Source organism: Perissodus microlepis, chromosome 20 (assembly GCF_051167445.1).
Source record: "Perissodus microlepis isolate ML-2025 ecotype Zambia chromosome 20, ASM5116744v1, whole genome shotgun sequence".
Lineage (NCBI taxonomy): Eukaryota > Metazoa > Chordata > Actinopteri > Cichliformes > Cichlidae > Perissodus > Perissodus microlepis.
The window spans coordinates 34,307,596-34,326,778 of record NC_140480.1 but is presented as its reverse complement, the minus strand read 5'-3'; the positions used below and the strand labels follow the sequence as shown (position 1 = coordinate 34,326,778).

The 19,183-nt window shown below is 41.5% G+C and overlaps 1 protein-coding gene across 3 annotated transcripts; it reads right to left on the bottom strand.

The window, feature by feature from the left end:
• Positions 1–21: 21 nt before the first annotated feature.
• Positions 22–15,389, bottom strand: drc7 (dynein regulatory complex subunit 7). Of its 3 annotated transcripts, none has more exons than XM_084916187.1 (18): positions 15,317–15,389; positions 14,240–14,293; positions 13,622–13,760; positions 13,381–13,506; positions 12,181–12,375; positions 11,937–12,089; positions 11,267–11,485; positions 11,044–11,187; positions 8,567–8,633; positions 8,270–8,398; positions 7,794–7,922; positions 6,787–7,001; positions 5,444–5,656; positions 5,222–5,332; positions 5,002–5,097; positions 1,581–1,727; positions 533–672; positions 22–374 (listed from the first exon to the last, which is right to left on the bottom strand). In XM_084916187.1, the coding sequence occupies exons 2-18, from the start codon at positions 14,275–14,277 to the stop codon at positions 287–289; spliced, it is 2,349 nt and encodes a 782-aa protein (XP_084772313.1). In that variant the 5' UTR covers positions 14,278–14,293; positions 15,317–15,389; the 3' UTR covers positions 22–286. The 3 variants fall into 3 exon arrangements, with proteins under 3 accessions (XP_084772313.1, XP_084772312.1, XP_084772314.1); XM_084916186.1 differs by having other exon boundaries at positions 14,240–14,324; positions 15,317–15,384; XM_084916188.1 differs by having other exon boundaries at positions 11,053–11,187; positions 14,240–14,324; positions 15,317–15,384.
• Between the last annotated feature and the right edge of the window lie 3,794 nt (positions 15,390–19,183).

The following is a 19,183-nucleotide window of genomic DNA, read 5'->3' as shown; positions in this document are numbered from 1 at the left end:
ATTGCAGGACCCCCAGATACCTTATGATTTGTATTTATCTGTTTATTTATTGATTTCGTAGCAACAACCATAAATATCAGATCTAGAGGCAGTAGTGTACAGAGGACCCTCCTGTATAAAGTCTTACACACGGTCGGAAAAATCTAAATGTCAAAAATAAAAAGATGAAGAAAAACAAAGCAAACAAAAACAGACACGTGTGTAGTTGTATCATTTGGTTGTGTAACTAATAAACACCAATATTTGTTTTCACTGTTAAAACAAAAAGGCGACAGGTGTGTGTGGCTCAGCTGTCCATCAGAGAGGAGAGCTTCAGTTCCTGGCAGAGATCCTCCTGAAGATCCTTGTGTGTCTCTTCTCCTCTCCGCATATCCCTGAACACACACACACACACACACACACACACACACACACACACACACACACACACACACACACACACACACACACACACACACACAATAAGTTTGTGTTTTTAAACGTAAATCATTGGGTGTGTCTTGGAAAATTGGGCTGAGGTGGGTGTGGGTACATGCGGAGCTGCTCCAGGGCGGCTTTAACTTGGCTTCTTATCTCGTCACAGTGATGCTGCTGGTCCCGCTCCCGATGTTTTCTCAGTTCGTGCAATTTCATCTTTAACCACTCCTGCGTCTTCTCCACCTCTGCTATGTCCTGAACACACAACAACCATGTCAGTTTGTGTCTGAACCCTCGCTGCTTCTGTTGTCACCATTCTGACTTCCAGCCCCATATTATTGTTGTACTTTACTAGAAGAGCTTTGTGTGACTCACAGTCCAAACAGTCCTTGTTTATCTTGCACAGCCTCTTAGTTTATCTGCCTAAAACAAGCTGTTATAGCCTTTATCTTCCGTTAAAGCAGCATGCCGGGTCACGTGTTCAGTTTGGCACATTTTTACCCCAGATTCTGGATCCTGTTACATCAATGGACAGTATGTACTTACAAATCTAACTAAAAGAAAACACTGATGTACATCAAATGCCTGTTTTAGTCTGAGATGAGACGTTGTCCAGGGTTTTATTAAAGGAAAGAATTCTGGCACCCATCGAGAAGGTTTTACCGTCCACCAAAGGACAACAACCTGGACGGATTGTAACAAGTTTCTGTAAAGTGTATTTACCTGAATTTACTTATCAAACATCCAAAAATAAAAATGACTTCTATTAAGCCAGACAACAGAACCATCGATCGTGGCTCAAGAGTTGGGAGTTCGCCTTGTAATCGGAAGGTTGCCGGTTCGTTTGGACAGTCCCGGTCGTTGTGTCCTTGGGAAAGACACTTCACCCGTTGCCTACTGGTGGTGGTCAGAGGGCCCGGTGGCGCCAGTGTCGGGCAGCCTCGCCTCTGTCAGTGCGCCCCAGGGTGGCTGTGGCTACAATGTAGCTGCCATCACCAGTGTGTGAATGGGTGGATGACTGGTTGTGTGAAGCGCTTTGGGGTCCTTAGGGACTAGAAAAGCGCTATACAAATACAGGCCATTTACCATTTTACTATACAGGCCCACCTGTGCAGCAAACAAGACTGGTCACCCAGAGTCACTGTGTGAGGCTTCACTGGTACCTTCATGTATTGTTCTTGAATGATTTTGATTTTCTCCTCTGTTTCGATGTCAAAATATGGATTCAGGCCTTCCTTCTTCACATCTTGGTCTTTGTCGATCTCCTCAGACAGATACTTCTGCAAAATGTTTTTAAGTTCACCATTTTCCTGAAAAAAAGCACAAATAGTCAAAAGGATTGATGCAACAAGAATCATTTAAAAAAAAGAAAAGAAACTGCAACAAACACCTGAGATTAAAAAAAAAACAAAAAAACAAAGAAGATCAAAACCTATAACAGCAGCAAGAGATTTAGACAATATTACTCCAAATTAAAAGACAGATGTTTAATTCATTTTTTAAAAATGCTGTTTTGATATTAAAGAGGTTCCACAGATAGACAGCGGGCCTCATCCATCATTAAACTCCAGAGCTGAAAAATGAAACGCCCGCCTGAGTATCAAAAGCTGCAGTTCCTCTAATGGCCACTTGAGGCAGACTCAGAAAACAAGTCCGTCCCCAGACTCCACGTTTCTGCCTTTAGTCCTTTCCTCTGGGAGACCATCTCACACTGCTTCAGTAATGATGAGATCCAGGCTCTGGTGAGGCCAGTCCAGTACTGATAGTGACCCACTGGGTGATTTCCTCCCCACCTATGTTGTTCCTGCACTGGCAGCGTGTTTGGGTTGATTGCTATGCTAAAAAATAAAACTGTTGCCAGTCTATAGCAATATATAGCACTCTTCACAGGATAAAAAACACAAAGTGCTTCACAGAAATACATAAAATACACACATACAAAAAAGCCAATGTAAATAAATGAGTCTTAAGCTGCTTTTTAAAAGAATAAATACAATCAAGGTAATGATGGCGGGAGAGCATTCCACAGCCTGGGGGCCACCGCTCTAAAAGATCTCAAACACCACTGGCAAAAAAGCAGCTCCATGCCATGACAGAGCCTCCACTGTGTTAGGTGGAGGTCTAGATAGGTGGAGACACTGTTGTGCTTCTCTCAGGACCTTCTCTGTACTGAATGACAATGAAGAATCTGCTTTCAGCTTCTCCCTTGTTGCAGGGCCACATCTGACCCTGGAATGTGACTCACCACCAGTGTTGGGAAGGCCTATGCTGTTTTATCTTGTGTTCTTTTTTAAAAATATAGGGCTGTTTTAATTTTTATGTATTATGTGTTTTATTTATTTTTTATTTATTCTGTTGTTTTTAACTTATTTTCTGTACTTTGCTCCTGTACTGAGTATTTTAAAGTGCTTTATAAATAGAATTGGATGGGAAGGTTATTTTAAAATGTATTCCACCACAGATTACAGAACACATGCCCCAAAGTGTATTTTGTAATGTATTGAATGTAATATTGCTGTGTGATTTATTACTATTACTGAAGGTTACTCCCCAGGCCAATACCAGCTAGATGTTTAAATCCTAATATAAAATGAGTAACAGTAGCGCTGACATTAGGTAAAGCTTCAGTTTTTGCAGCGATCTTGTATAGAAAACTATTTCTGTATCAGTAATATGTTTTCTTTTTGTCTGTTAATAATCACGTGGAACTGCACATGATTATTTGCAGCTAGCAGGTTGTTAATGATCTCCATCAAGTCTAAAAACAGCATGTTAATACGTGGAGATCCTGGAGGCGAGTTGGAGAGTTGAGGCTCGGGTGTGAAATTTATGGTTTTCAGGGTTTTTACTGTTAGCTCTGTTTCTCTGGGTCTTTTCCCGTGTTGTAGTTGTGTGTCTTATTTTGAAAGATATATTTAGTTCAGTTCATTTTTATTTCAAACATTTCAAACATGTGCCTTCACAATCATTACAAAATATCATTCCATTATTTGTTTGAAAAGGAGTAGGCAGAAGTATTTACTTATTTGTCCCTACCCCCTCAAGTATTTACACGTTACCATAGCGACCAGAGAGCATTGAGGGGCAGAGAGGAGGATGTTACTCTCAGTGTTGTTGGCGCATTTCAGGAGGACGCTGCTAATAAAGTTACACAGTTACACAGTGACTTCACGTTTATTATTATATTTACAAAATGCCACAGTTTTTGTCTCGGTCGTATCATTTTATTTTGGTGTATTTATCCGCGACACCTTAAAGGCTCTGTGAAAATATTGTCTTACATTAAACCGTCCGTGGCACAAAAAAGGTTGAGGACCGCTGTGACAGAGAATGTGCATCTTCGTTTTGTTTTCATATTTTAATTTATATTTTATTGTGTTGTGGTTTGCAGTGTTTTGTGTTGTTTCACTTTATATTTGTTTAAAAGGGAAAACCTGAAAATTTAAATAGTTCAAAGTTTAAATGTGAATAGTTGTTTTTTGCATTATATAGTTTATTTATTACATTTTATGTGGAGTAAATAAATAAAAGTATATTCACGATGGCCCGTACAAACTCCAAAATACGTACAAATTTGAAAACACAACAGAAGTGCTCCAGGATGCTCAGCGCAGTGTTGAGCTTTTGCTACCTCGTGGCTACACAAGCCAGGAAGTACCAACGACTGGATTTGGTGTGTGGTCGTAACAGGTAAATTAACTTTTTTAATCATCTGAATATGTGTGTATAAATACACAAACAATACACATATGCTTTCAGTTATGTAATTTAATTTGATCTAGGCAGCTGTTTTGGAAGTTCAGTTAACGCTAGCAGCGTGTTTTGGAGTTTGTACGTGCTTTGTCTCTAGGGGCCACCGCATATATTTATATATAAACATATATAAATAAAACCACTTTTTTTTAACATTAGTAATTCCTTTTGTGCATAATTTTATATTGTTGTTGATAATAAATAAATTAAAGCAACAAAACAACCTGAAGAGTCGGTTGGGAGCCGAAGGAGCTGGAATTCCCATCACTAGTACAGAGATCTGTATATATGTGAACATTTACACATTACACACTGAAGTTCTGAAAGCCAGTCGCACAATCTTATTCAACCGATCATTGTCTATTACACATTAAAAAAGTATACCAGGAAGTTCTTAGCCATGAACGTTTATCCAGATTCAAGCCTGAGCACAATCTGGATGTAAACTGTTTGTGTTACTTGTACTTAAGAAAAAATCAAACTAACAGATGTGAATCATCTGGAATCTCGAGGGACCTGGTCTTCTTTTAAACAACATTTCTGTGTGTAAATATTTGTAAAAGTCTTTATTTGATATATAATCTACTAAATTTTCAGCGAGTCAAATGTTTAACTTTCTTAAAGTAGTCGAAGATTGTAAAAGCAGCTGTTAGATATCCCCTATTGTGAAGGAGGTCGAATGTTGTGTGAAATCCAAATAAAATACAAATGCATTTCACTGGGACATCTTACTTTGAATTTGATGGCAGCAACACATCTCAAAAATGTGGAAGGGGGGCAACAAAAGTCGGGGAATGTGAGCAGCAGAGAAAGAAACAGCTTGTGTTTCACCTTTTTCTGTTTCCTGCTGCGGACGAGGGCAGCTGCTCGGCTCCAGAGCTTCATTTCTTTAGTCTCCTTTTCACGGAGGGTCACAATGTCTCTCATCTGTTCACACATCAATACAGAACATCTTTAGCTGAACTTATAGGTACTTTTCCTAATTACCCTGGGAAAACTTTAAGAATGAAGGCGTTGTGGGGACTACTCTTTTAATCCAGGGTGTGGTTACCTCTTTCACCGACCGCATAATATGATGAGTCACCTTCTCTTCAACCTCCATCAGTTCCACCAGCATCTTATGCAGGGTTACGGCTGTAAACGGCTTCGCAGATAGATCCACCTTAAGTATCAGTGGAGTGCATGAACCCAGAGGCAGATTAGAAGCTTTTAGACTGAAAAAATGTAACTGTGATATCTGCTGTATGTATTTTCATGCATTTGCGACGTGTACCTGGAAGGTGGAGATCATGTCAAGAGAGATTTCCTGTGCGTTCCTTTTTTCTGAGCCCAGTGGCTTGATGAAGCTGATCTTTGAAGGGATCAATCGGTCCTCCGTTAAGTGGTAGGTCAACTCAATCAGTTTCTCTGGTATCAGGAACACTCGCTCGGCCACGTCTTCATTGGCTGGTTTGGAGCCGTTTCTATGGAAACGCTCTACCACTTTCTGAATGAGCAATAAACAAAACAAACAAAACACATCCACATAAGCATCCTGTGGCTTTTAAAAACAAAGCAACAATGTAGCCCGAGCTTGTGCCTCATCTCAGGGGGTGAGCCCTTTAGACCAGCGGTCCCCAACCCCCGGGCCACGGACCGGTCGTTTGGTACCGGGCTGCGAGAAGTGAGGCTCGGGTGTGATATTTATGTTAGCTCTGTTTCCCTGGGTCTTTTCCCGTGTTGTAGTTGTGTGTCTTATTTTGAAAGATATATTTACGCGTTACCATAGTGACCAGAGAGCATTAAGGGGCAGAGAGGAGGATGTTACTCTCAATGTTGTAGGCGCATTTCAGGAGGACGCTGCTAATAAAGTTACACAGTTACACAGTGAATTCACGTTTATTATTAATAAATTTACAAAATGCCACAGTTTTTGTCTCGGTCGTATCGTTTTATTTTGGTGTATTTATCCGCGACACCTTAAAGACCGGTCCGTGAAAATATTGTCTTACATTAAACCGTCCGTGGCACAAAAAAGGTTGAGGACCGCTGCTTTCGACCATGAAAAACTGGGACTGTAGTGGAGGGAGCTCAGTTTGTAATCTGCTACTTGTAAAATGAGACTTTACGTCTGGTTACATAACAAAACTGGGTACAGTAAAACCACCAACATTTTACTATTCAATCAAGTTTTCCAAAAACTTTGAAACATGACATCCCGACCAAAGGCCCAGATGTGGACTGGGGGCCGTATAATGCCCAGATGTGCTTTACGTCTGCAATCCTATTCTTTCAGTCACTGAGCAGACTCCCGTAACCTGCTGAGGACCAGTGCTAATCAGGAAAAAGTTTGTCTGTTGGGCCCAAGCTTGTGGGTCAGCACTGACGCCCCACAGCAAGAAGGTTTCTGGTTTAAACCCTGGCTGGGGCGCTTGTATGATGAGCCTGCACGGCCTGCATCACCTCCCTTACACTATTTGAATGAATAATTAAATGTGGCTTAAAGTCTAGAGTACTTGTTTCTCCAGAGTTCACAAAAATGTGGTTATAGGGCGAAGTGACTATCAAAAGCACAAAACTATCAAATGATTAGTAAGATTTATGAAGTGATCTGTGTGTTTGTTTCCTGTCATTTACCAGTATGGGCACTTCCTCCATTTGTGAGTTCTCGCTGAGCAGCTGGATATGTTTTTTGAAGTAGACGTGCCGGCAATGGAGGAAGTCGCTCCGGCCTTCGAAGAGCTCGATTAATTCTTTCGGCGACAGCACCCTCCGCACCAGGTCGTCAACGCGAGCACCGCTGAAGTGCATTTCAACCTCAGTGCCCACAGTAAGTGATTTGACCCTCAAAACTGAACGAAAAAGAAACACACCTACTCTCAGCTTACTCGTTCATCACTTCTCTGACATCATCATTTAGAATGAGTCACTATTTTCCTGCTCACTCCAAAGCTGCTGAAGGCTCACACACGGAGCAAGTGACAACGTTCAGTTGCATTTCTGAGCTCCTCGGGAGCTTGCAGCTGACGCCAAAACTCAGTCAGTCCCATGTAAAAATCACAGACTGTGTAAAAGACAGACATCGCCATCATAACATTGCCCACTGGACTACGAAGTCCTGTACTGAGAGCTCGTGATGAACACTGCTGTTTCTGTTTTGGGGGAGGGTATGACCATCAAACTGCATGCTCATTGGCTAACGGCTTGTCAATCACAAGTCATTCTGGAATGAGTAATACCCCCGACTTAGACTGATGGTATAACACATGAAGTCTCTCTCTGTCTGTTTGTCTGCAAACTCCACAATCAGACGCTGAGCAGCTAAAAAGGCCCCGTCGGCTCTTATCTATATCACAGATTATGACACCATCATGTTACCTAGGAACCATCTACCAATAGGCTAAAAATCTTGCATACCAAATTTTCATTGCGTTGTGTCTGTCTGATGAGTGTAGCAGCACATTAAAGATGTTCAGCCTGAGCCGAGCTGTAATGTTAGCTGAGTCAAACTTTCTTAAACTGATGATTTCTAGAATAAAACACAGCTGCTGGTGTTTGTCAGATGGATTTTAGGTGCCTAAAATCCAACATGAAAAATGTTACTACCCAGCGCCTCTGAGGACGGCTGCAGAAAGCAGGCTTACACAGCAGGTGACGTTTTCTTCCGTGTCTGAAGCGTTCTGTGGTGATCTTATTGATATTGTCCACCTCCTTCTCCTCCAGGAAGTCGCTCCTGTCTTGATACCACTCCTTCACCATGGCGACCTCAGTGCCTTCAACGCACACTCACAGGTTACTCATTACAAACAACACAACCATAAATCATCTCACTAACGAACTAAAAATATAAAAGAAGTTGTCTAATTTATTAAAAATATCAAAAACTACATATTTTACAAACCAACTTTAAAAAGATTAGTACACTGAGAAAATCTCAGAAATCTGAGAACGTCTGAGAAGCGCATGAGGAGCGCTGCTGAGAGACGTTCCTGCTGGAGAACTGCACCAAATCGATTGAGAAAGATTTTCCAGAAACTCATGAATTCCCCTTTTTTCCTTGTAAAGAAAAGCACATTCACGTCTACATGAAGACAGAAAAGCGTGTTTCTCTGGCACTCACAGCCTCGGTCTTTGTATTTGGTCAGTCGCGTGACAACGCCGTATAACCTTTTGGACGTTGCAAACCTCTCCAGCTGGGCTTGTTTGTAGCGGATCACCTTCTTTCCTCCTGGCCAGCGGTTCTTCAGGGCTGAATAATAAAGAAGAGGCAGTATTTGTGCAGGTTTGACAGCATCAGGTGACATCTGTTTGGGTTCTAGAGGTTAAATCTTGAACTGAATAACAACACATGAAACCTAAAGCTGAAGTAAAACTGGTGAACAATGTACAAGGTAATGTTCGTACAAACAGAGCCTACCTTCTGTTGAGATGGCAATGTAGCTGACCCAGGATCTCGGCATCTCCAAAACTTTGGGCACGTCCTCCTTCGGGACAAAGAAAGTTCAATTTATATTTATTGTATTCACAGTAAAATCGTGTTTCATTTGCATTCACAAAATGACCTGAATCAGTTCGTCTCAGGCGCAATTCTGCAAAACCACGGCTAATAACGGAGCTTCCTTTAGAGGTAATAAGCACAAAAATGGGGGGAATTGTTATTATTATTGTTATTTTGTTTCCTTTGACCACAGTCCTGATCACAAAGAGTAGACTCCATTAGTCTGACGTCATTCCAGTTGGCTCCTCAGGTGCTCTAACAGCTACATGGAGGTGAAGATGCTGCAGAGATTTGCATTACAGTTTTAGCCTCGGTCGTCTCAGCTGTTAACACTGCTCATTTTTGCAATAACAACGTCTTGACAAATTGTGTCAACCAACATTTTCATTCTTTTTTAAGGCTAACGTATCAGAAACACAGATGTATTTACCCGAAATCAAGAGACGAGACTGAAAATAAAAATCTGTTCTTTTATATTGTTTATGTGCAGGAAACGAATAGAAATGTACTAAAAAATAAATGAAAAGAAGTGAAATGACAACACAGAGCTGAAAATATCAGCATAACTTTTGCAGCACAGGACACCAGCGTTTCACTCTGAGTCTATTCTAGTTTAAGTGTTTAAATTACTAATGTTGAAAGAAGAACTGTTGTTAACAGAGTTGTTGATAGCAGGAAGTAAGTGTGTACTAACTGTTTAAGAGCTTCATCCTTTCATTTGTCATTCAGTCAGAGAGGTCAAATATTTCCTTTAAATTTCCTTTAATGAAGTAAAAATGTACGATTGTCACGGTCCGGGTCGGTGACCCAGTGTTTTCGTTTTTGTACTTTCACTTTTGATTTTATAATGAATTATGAGTGTGTGTGTTTTGGTTTCCCAGTGTTTATTCTGTGCTCCCTCTGTGTTGTGTCTAGTGTAGTCAGTGTGTTAAGCCCACGTCTCTGAGTCTGTGTCTTTGCGTGTGTGTGTTTCCTGTTTTACTTTGAAGGTGTGTGTCTGATGTCAGTGTGTTCACGTTACGTTTCCCCTGTCCCGTCATGTCTGATTACTCCCAGCTGTGCCCTCCTTCTCATTCCCTCGTTATCCTCTGTGTATTTTAGCCTCGTGTTGGCGTCTGTTAGTTGCTGGTTCGTCTGCGTTATCTCCATCTGTCATTCTGTGTATTTCCCTGCATCTCTGTTTCTGTTAGTTTCTGTTAGTTTTCCCAGTTTAGGTTTTGTTTAGTTTCCATTCTCACCCTCGCCGTATCTGTTTGTATCACCGTCTGATGAATAAACTCACTTGCATCTGAGCTGCCTGCATCTTGGGTCCTTTAATAATCCACACGATGATGTGATCTTACAGTAAAGTTTTTTTTAAATTTACAATGCTTTTAAATACAAACTGAAATGAATTACAGCAGAGTTAAAACGTTAATAAAAAAGTAAAGCTAATATCTTAATGTGGTGTCACTCTGTTAGGTTCATATCTGACCAACCAATCAGTATTTGATCTGTAATTAACTGTATTTTGTCGTTACAGACAGAATACAACTTTTTTCTGGATGTTTGAAAAAGGTCAATCATTCAAATTTTACACATAAGAATGAAATGCCTCTTTAAAAGTAAATATAAATTAAATATCCAAGATTATGTGTAAAAAAATGTAACATTATATTGTTGTATTTATTGTTAAATCCCAAATGAGGTATTAGGCTCCACCTCCTCTGTCCTGATTGGGTGATCAGTCATCAGAGCCGGTCTGTGGAGCTGTGGCCGTCTGGCCATTCTGACTGCGTGCCGACTCACTGGGTTCTGCAGGCTTACACTGCTGTGATTGTCTCTGTGGGCTCCTTTTGTTTTGTGATCCCTCGTTTTCTCACGTTTATGTGCTCGTTAGGTAGATTATCTTTGTATATTTGATTTTCTTTGGAGTTAGGTAAGTTCCTGTTTTTCTATTAGGGATTTAGAAAATAAAAGTGTGTTATATTATAAATGTCAGTCTGAACCAGAGCTTTAAATTAGGAGGGACTTTATGTGAGTCCCTCTTAGCCCGTAGGCTAGCCAGGAGACGTAACATCATGAATCTATTTACAGCTTCTACAGCAGTATTTTGACTTCTTCTGGGGTTGGTATATGTGGTATTTTTTGATGTGGATCAAATATACTGAAATACAGCTGACCCCTGCTCCATGCTTGTTGCTGCCATTTGTGTATCACAGCCTGGAAGCACATTTTAATGCACCTTGTCCCCAAAGAGCCAAAGATTTTCTTGATTTCTGATTTCCCTTTCAGGACATTAGGGCTTATATGTATGAAAGCTAGAAGAGCTCCAGGCCTGCTGAGGAGAACATACAAATTTCAATCAGCTCAGGGTTTTGCTTTCTGAATCCTGACACACAGAGAAACACACATACATTCGGTACCTGCACCAGGTTCCCTTTGCCCATCATTTTAGCCTCTTTTCTCTTCAGGACTTCTTGAATCAGTTGCTTTTTGCTTGATGCTCCAAACAAGACTGGCTCCCACGTTTTCAAATCATCCAGGTCAAACATCATGTCCTACACATGGAGAATATTTCATCAAACCTGCTCCGTTCTGGCTCTGCTATTTTGACTCTAACCGTGCACATGGACTCACTGCACAGCCGTTACTGCAGTCCTGCATGTTCACAAAGTAGTTGAGGTTGTTCCACACACTCTCGATGCCCAGGAAGTTGTCACTGTTGGTGGGGTAGCTGATCCCGGTCAGAGGGTCGATGAAGACGTTCTCCTGGACGTCCCGACAGCCCGACAGCACGAGCACCCAGCAGTGCACCCGCAGGCCTCGCAGCGGGTCGGCCAGCTGCCGATCTTTCTCCTGCTCGCACAGAGAATTCATAGTGATGGCACAACATGCACCATCATTACTGATCTTCAGTCAGAATATTCAGTGAATTTGTATAACACTTCAAACCAGTCTCATAAAAATCCAACAGAAAATACATGAAATACATAGATGAACATGAAAAACGCAAAGGACGAAAAATAGCTGCAGTTTAAAAGTCAAATTAAATTATGTAAATGCTTTTATATGATCTTATACTTAATTTTAATTAACATAAAGTAAAAGACAGACAAGCATCTGTTAAAGGCACCCAGGATGAGCTGCTGTTGCAGGGTAAACACCACCTCGTCTTGTAAACAGACTTTCTTACATAGATCCCGTGCATGTGACTCTTAGCCTATAAATGTCATATCTCATGAGAGCCTGTATTGTATTGTATTGTATTGTATTTATAGTCGCTCTTATAGAGATAAGATCACTTTACCTCTTGTTGTTTTTGTTTTACAAGCAGCGCAGCTTCAGCTTCCTGCTTCTTCTTCTCTTGCTCGGCCAGAAAACGACTCTTGAGCTGCAGCTGCAGCTTCACTGAGTATTTATCATCCTGGTCCTTCTGTTCTGGGGTCACATCCTGCACAGCCTGCACGCAAACACACAACCAAGAAGTCACTTTCACATCTGGCAGTCAACAGTCTGATTGTCAACCACATATGGACGCTGCACGCACTTACCTTGACCTCGGGGTCCAGCAGGGGGCACTGCTGCAGGCTCTGATCGAGCAGACACATCTCTTTGGTGGCGTAGCCGCTGACGCAGTAGGCATCGTAGTCCTCGCCGAGCAGCAGGCTGCACAGCAGAGTGGCATACTCGAAACACGTGGCTCTCTGACTCTGCAGCACCGAGGTGGGAGAGGAAAGGGCCTTCGGCTGCAATGGGAGACACGCACAATCAGACACACACCGAGAGAAGGTGCACGCATGTGTGCATTTCTTGATGTGAATGTGATTATGTTCTGCAGCCTTGTTTCTTTTGTCATCCACCATGTTGAAAAGCTGAAACATGTTCAGAACAATGACTATATAAAAGAAAGAAGAGGGTTTCAGGTCTGACAAGTGAAGCTGTGGAAAATATCCTGATTCTCTAAAATCTGCACTTGAGTCTCTCAGAGGCATGACAGTCAGGTGAAGATGTCCAGATGCTGCACAGGAGCAGTGGCTGTTAGCACAGGCTGGGTCACTGTACTCCAAATCAATTTCAGTTTCACTTTGCTGTTCTTTGCTGACAGGACTGGCAGCTGGAGTGGACTTCTGCTGCTTCAAGGTGCTCAGAGAAGCTCTTTTGCAACCTTGGTTGCACCAAGTCAATATCTGAGTTGCTGTTTCTTTTCTATCAGCTTAAAGTAGTCTGAACTTTCTCCTCTGATCTCATCAACAAGGACCGAGGAAGTCTTGACCATGTGTTTGTCTGACATGGAGCTGAGCAGGTGAGAGGCTGCTGGGTGTAGATGAACTTTCTTTGCCTTCAGGCTGAACTCTCTCTTCACCTAAACACTCCTCATCCCTGCAGATGCTGCACCGAACTGTCTGCTAAATGATCTCTGTTAGAGTACAAACAGAACCAAGTCCAGCTCCAGTTTCAGCTTCTCAGAAACACATTTCTCTGAGTGTGACATCATCAGTTGTTGGTCATGTGAGGTGTCTGCATACAGACATGACAGGATGACGCGCAGTTAATGTGCAGCTAAACACAAGCAGCCTGTCATATTAGAATTACATTATATGCAATAACTATCTGAATTATGAAAATTACGGTTTCACAAATCAGAAACAGCAGAATAAAAGACGTCCTCTCTTTATATGCTTTAACTCTCAACCACAGAATACAAAAAATATTTGGTTTGCTCCTAAAACTCAAATAAACATTTCTCTGACCAGCTCCACGGGCGGATCCAGAGGGACCAACGACAGGAAGTCGGCCACAAAAGAGGCACAGCCCTGCCAGCCGAACAGTTCACAGTGGATGGTCGGCGTTGGACGAAGAGACGTCGACACAAACTTCTGAATATGAGAAGAGACAGACGGCGATGCAGAAAGTATTTAGGGTGTTTGCAGAGGTGAAGGTCCGATGGGATCTGTTCTTCAGAGACAAAAAGGTTGAGTGAGATAAACCTACCTTTACTCCACATTCGTTTACAGGACAGAGCAGCAGCTGTTTGCGGTCAGGACACAAGTGCGAGTACTGACGATGGAAGTTTTCTGCGATGGCTAACAGTCGAATCTCTTCTGGAGAGTTGCTCCTGTAGGACTTGGGCCTGAAGAAGGAGAACAGGTGAAGACGACCTCAAAGCCACCAGCTTTACCCTACAGTGCTTTACATTGTAGGGTAAAGAGCCTACATTAACCCCTGAACATCTAATGTTTCGTGTTTGAGCTTTTGCGACTTCTACATCATTGGTGGGAATTTTTCCCTCAGAAAAATCTTAATAAATTGCAGAATAGATTTCAAACAAAACTAAACCTCCATTTTAAATAAATTAGATTTTTCTGTCAGTTGTTTCATGGTTCAGACTTTAAAGGGATAATCAAGAGAAAAAGAGAAAAGCTAACAATCAGATGACCCTCTGTGAGCAAAGGCTTTGGCGAGAGTGGGAAGGAAAAACTCCCTTTTAACAGGAAGAAACCTCCAGAACTCCCTGACAGTCTTGTCTGGCTTCTAGACAACTAGCTCTTTGCTTGTGTTGTATTTTCTTCAGCTGTGTGTGTAGTTTTTGTATGAGTGTAAAAAACTTACAGAAGCTTCTCGGAAGCAACAACTTCCTCCATCTCCATCAGTGCTGTGCTCCTCCTGGATTAAGGTTAATTATGTTTATGTGCGCCTGAAGTTTACACATAAACACACACATGAAAAAAAAAAACATGAGAAAAGCACACCAGCTCCAATGCTGTGGAAGAGTTTACCTCCCCACTACGCACCATCGACTCTGTGCCTTCTTTAAAAACAGCTTAAAACACATCTGCTTAGACAGGCATCTGGGTAATGTTCATGTGTAATATGTTTTATTTGATTTTATACCTTCTTTATATTGTTATATTGCCTGTTTGATATGATTTTACATTCTCATGTGAAGCACTTTGTAATAGCATCTTGTCTACTTTTTTTTTTGTTTGTTTTTTTTAACAATTTTGCTAATTAAAATAATACAATCAAATTAGATCTTGTTGTCAGTATTTTCTTATTGTTTAAAAAAAGAGGCTAAAAAAATCTTCTGTAAAAACAAACTTAAACACAACTTTAAAATGCCAGAGTTCTGCTCTAGAAATGAGTAGTGCGTATTGAGCTGGACAACACCTCATTTACCTTTTAAAATGTAAGGAAACTTTGAATACAATAATTAGTTTCATGGCGATCTCCCTGCTGTCTCTGGGCATGTTATCATCACGTGGGTCGAAACATCTGTTTGTGTGGGACCTTCTGACCACGCTCTGCAGCTTCGGTGCGATTATATAAAATGTTTTAATTATTTTGAAGAATAAATGGAAGCCAACAGTTCTTGTAGTCCCCCCGTTATTCATTAATTCCATTTTTCTTTATTTAAAATGTCGTTTTGAGTTTATATCAGCTCTATATTTTTATTTTTTTGTGTGTTTTTCAAAGATTCAAGATTTAAGTTATTTTTTCTTTGAAAAAAATTCACATCTATTTCCGTTTCAGTTCAGTTTTAGTTCCCTGTAGTAACCATGTCTGCAGTCCCACATACAGAAGTAACCTCGTTTAAAACGTGCTTTTTAATTTCCGGTAACTATCAAACTAAAGTGAGCGAGACGTAAACAAACAAACTTTTTGAAAATTGGATAAACTTTTTCTCACCCGGGCTCCGCTAACTGTTTTTAGCTACTTCACATCCGTGACACTCACTCCTAAGCGTTGTCGTTGCCTCGTGTCCATGGTAACAGCCACACGTCACGACGTGAAGGTAAGCTGCATTCACTTACCCTCGGAGTTAATAGGATTAGAACAGAACAAAACTTCAGAAGATTTGAAACAGAGATGCCAAATTTATTCTGTTTCCTGGGCCAGTTTGATCTGAAGTCAGTATGATAGTCAAGCTATCGCATGAAAATACCACTCCAAAATCCTCCCTTTAATTATATAAAAGTACACTTCGAAGATGAACTTGTGTGCCTACAGATGGTGTGCTTGGCCTGGAAAGTGAAGCTATTGCCCTTTGAACCTGCATACTTTTTGAAAATGTCAAGAAGACTGAGATCCCTCGTCTCAGCTCCAACCAGAGGTGAAGTAAAAGGCCTAAAACCCAGCTTTTGTGGGTGTAATGTACCACAAAGTGACAGAGTTTAATCTATGTGCTTTGGATGATAGATATTCTTGCTATAATTTAAGTTATTATCAAATCTTAAATCTAATCAGAACTAACAAAGGGCCTGTGTATGAGGTAAGTGGAGCAGCCAAAAAGACAGAGAAACAGAAAACTTTTGGATTTTATTATGCTGAAAACCCCCAGAACAAGTCATTTTTGAAAAACCAACTTTTGAACTGTGATTGATAAATACTGAAGTTTACATACTGAGTGAAAAGAGACAACAAGAGAAAGCACATTCTTAGAGAAAGTAATCAGAAATGAAAAGTATATGGAAGGATCAAACTGTGCCTGGTTGGGTGTGAGACCAGTTCCACGTCCTCGTCCCCTGGGGTGGAGTTTTGTCAGCACATCACCTGTTCCTAATTTCCGGGCCATTATCTGGAGGGTTCTTAAACCAGCGCTGCCTGCCACCCTCTGCCATCCTGCTACCATTGGTGGTAACTCGGACTTCCTTGTGTTCGTTATTCACGCTCCCCTGTTTTTGGATTAACGTTTTTTCCATCTCCAGTTGTCTCCAGAGCGATCTCCTGTCGCGCTTATCGGTCTACCTGCAGACAAACGATTTCACACTCACCTGCTGCTCAGCCTGCCCTCCTGACCGTCGTGTCAACTATGGCTATATCTCCCCTCTGGACCCCTTGGAACCTGGATCCATCTCACCTGCATACTCCTCCCCTGGACACTCTCACGGCTACCCCTCCTATGCCAGTCGGCCTGCATCTACAGGTAAGCACATACCATCCACAAGTACTACTGAACTCAACCCGCTCACTTGTTTTGCAGTCCAGTGATACTTCTCTCCTCTGTTGCCGAAGTTCCTGCCTGTGCTCTCCTTGTGTTTCACGTGCCCGAACCTTTCTCCATCCCTTGGTTTCCCACGACAGCTGTTCATAGTTTCTGTTAATATCCGTGCTCTTGTTTGAGTTGATTACTCCTGTAAATAAATCTTGTAAATAGTTTGTGCAATTAAGTCTGCTCTTGGGTCCAAACTTCTCTCATGTTTCCAGTTTGTGACAAAAACAATATGTTTCTAATTGAGATGACAAGAAATGTTGAAATTATGCAAACTGAAGTAAATTGTGTTGAATAAATGTGACTACTGTGATAAAGTAACTTTGGCTACAGAGATAAGGAGACAGGGCGAGAGAACAACAAGATTTGATTTCACAGCACAATAGATGATTGGATGTTAAAATTGGGTAATGGCCATGCCATGAAAGAAAAGAAGAGGACTCTATAATTGTTTGCAGATAACGATTAATTGTTATTTACTTGGGGCATCGTCAAAGTGAACAAAAGATTAGAAGAGGATGTAGTCTTTGTTTTACAACCTGCTGTGGATTACAACTTGATTACTAAAGAAAACTCCAGCCTGTAAATAAATTAATACTGAATGTTACCGAGCAGCATACAGGACTAATAATGAACATGGGGCATGCTTAGGGGGAGCAGCCGACCAAGACAGTAAGTCTGTGATTACCCGTGTGTGAGCACACTTATGTATTCACAAGGTTTGTCTGTAATTGTCTAATAGTGTGTGGGGAGCCATAGCCTATCCCCCTGGACATGAAGCAGCCATAAAGGAGATCATGGCCCCCCAGAGCATGAGAGGCCAAGGAGGACCACCGCAAGGGCAATCACACCACCCTGAAAAAAACTGAGGAGAGCCCCGGACCTGGGTCGCCCATCCAGGATGCAGAAGCCACAGGGGGTTGCAGCAACAAGACCGCAGGCCCCACCCGCAGCTGGCTACGCAGACTGACCCCTGGGCTCAGAGACCTTAGTACACATCTGAGACACAGTACTGGATACTGAGAACCACAAATGCACCGTTGGGTGACAGCAGCAGCTACTGGCAGGGAGTGCGGAGAGAGGCCCCCCACACCTGAGTGGGCCTGAGATGTTCTGAGAGAGGTGGAGTCTAAGACCTGACCTGACACATAGACATAGACAAACAGGAACACACACACAAACATGCATCCCCACCCTCATTCACACATTTACAAATACACATTCTAGATGTATTTAAAATTGAGAGGTGGGCTCTGGCACCAGATGTGAGTGAATAAACAGACTGTCCTCTGGACTCAGTTCAGTGTGCTCACTCCAGAGGTCTTATATGTATGTGTCACGAGAGTGTAAGTAATGTGAGTGTCTAAGTTGTGGAATAAAATTGACAGCAGGAGCACCTGAAGAGGCCCCCAGCACCAGGGTGGGGCCCCTGTGCATTCCATCACCTATAATGATATATAGGTGGGACAAAACCACGAACCCCAGCTCCACTAGTTGATAGAGCCAATCAAAGGAGGCCAGAAAGATTGATCTAATGTGGTGGCAGAGGCTGTACCAAGACTAAATGATCTATCAGACAGTCTCTGTATTGGTTAGAATTAGGATTATTTTTATTTTTCCAGTCTTCTTGGCACTGCATAGGGTGGTGAGCAACGTGGACTGTATTCATCTCTGTAGTGACATCATCTAAGTCTCCCAATACGCAAACTGAAGGGGAGGCAGGCATGTTACATTTCTGTCACTTTGGTAAGTCTTCACGTATCCACTTCACGTCCACTGGTGGACAGAACTAAAGAGTGTTTTTTCTCTCAGTCAGAACATGCTATATCATGTTTAGTTAGCGAGCTAACTTCCTGCTAACTTCTAACTCCATTAAATGTAATAAATCCTGTTTTCATAGATGCCTGGATGTTAAACTTAATTGTTATACCTGGTAAAGCAGCAACGCTGATCATTTGATTAAAGATGAAAGAATTTAGACAGTTCTTAACTCTCAGTGATGCTCCAGTCTTTGTTTGACTTTGGGACCTGAAGAGGACGGAGTTTAGGACCCAGATTACTCATTATACTTCTACAATCTTTCAAGCAGTGTGGCTTCGTAGCAAAGTCGCACTAAAACATTTTTTGACAGACTTCTGAGTATGTGTACCACATAAAATTGGTTTGAGGCCAGTGAGCATAACCAGAATTCATACATAAAGCGCACCATATCATAGGGAGCACTGTCAATTTTTGAGAAAATTAAAGGATTTTAAGTGCTTATAGCCCTGGCTAGATGTAGAACAGGCACTATGCAATAATATAGAGACTCTGGACCAACATCAAACAACATGTATGCTTTAAGAGTGTCAATATCAGCTCTTCTCTGACAGCATGGTGAGAATTTCTTAAAATGACTGAGACTTCATTAATTCCATGCAAATGTACACCCCTTTGGAACAACCCTGACATGCAGAACAATAACATGATTAACTGCCCAGATTGGAAAGGAATTAAATACTTGGAACATATATTAGAAGGAACAGACTTTATTTCGTTTGACAGAGTATTGATATACCTTTATA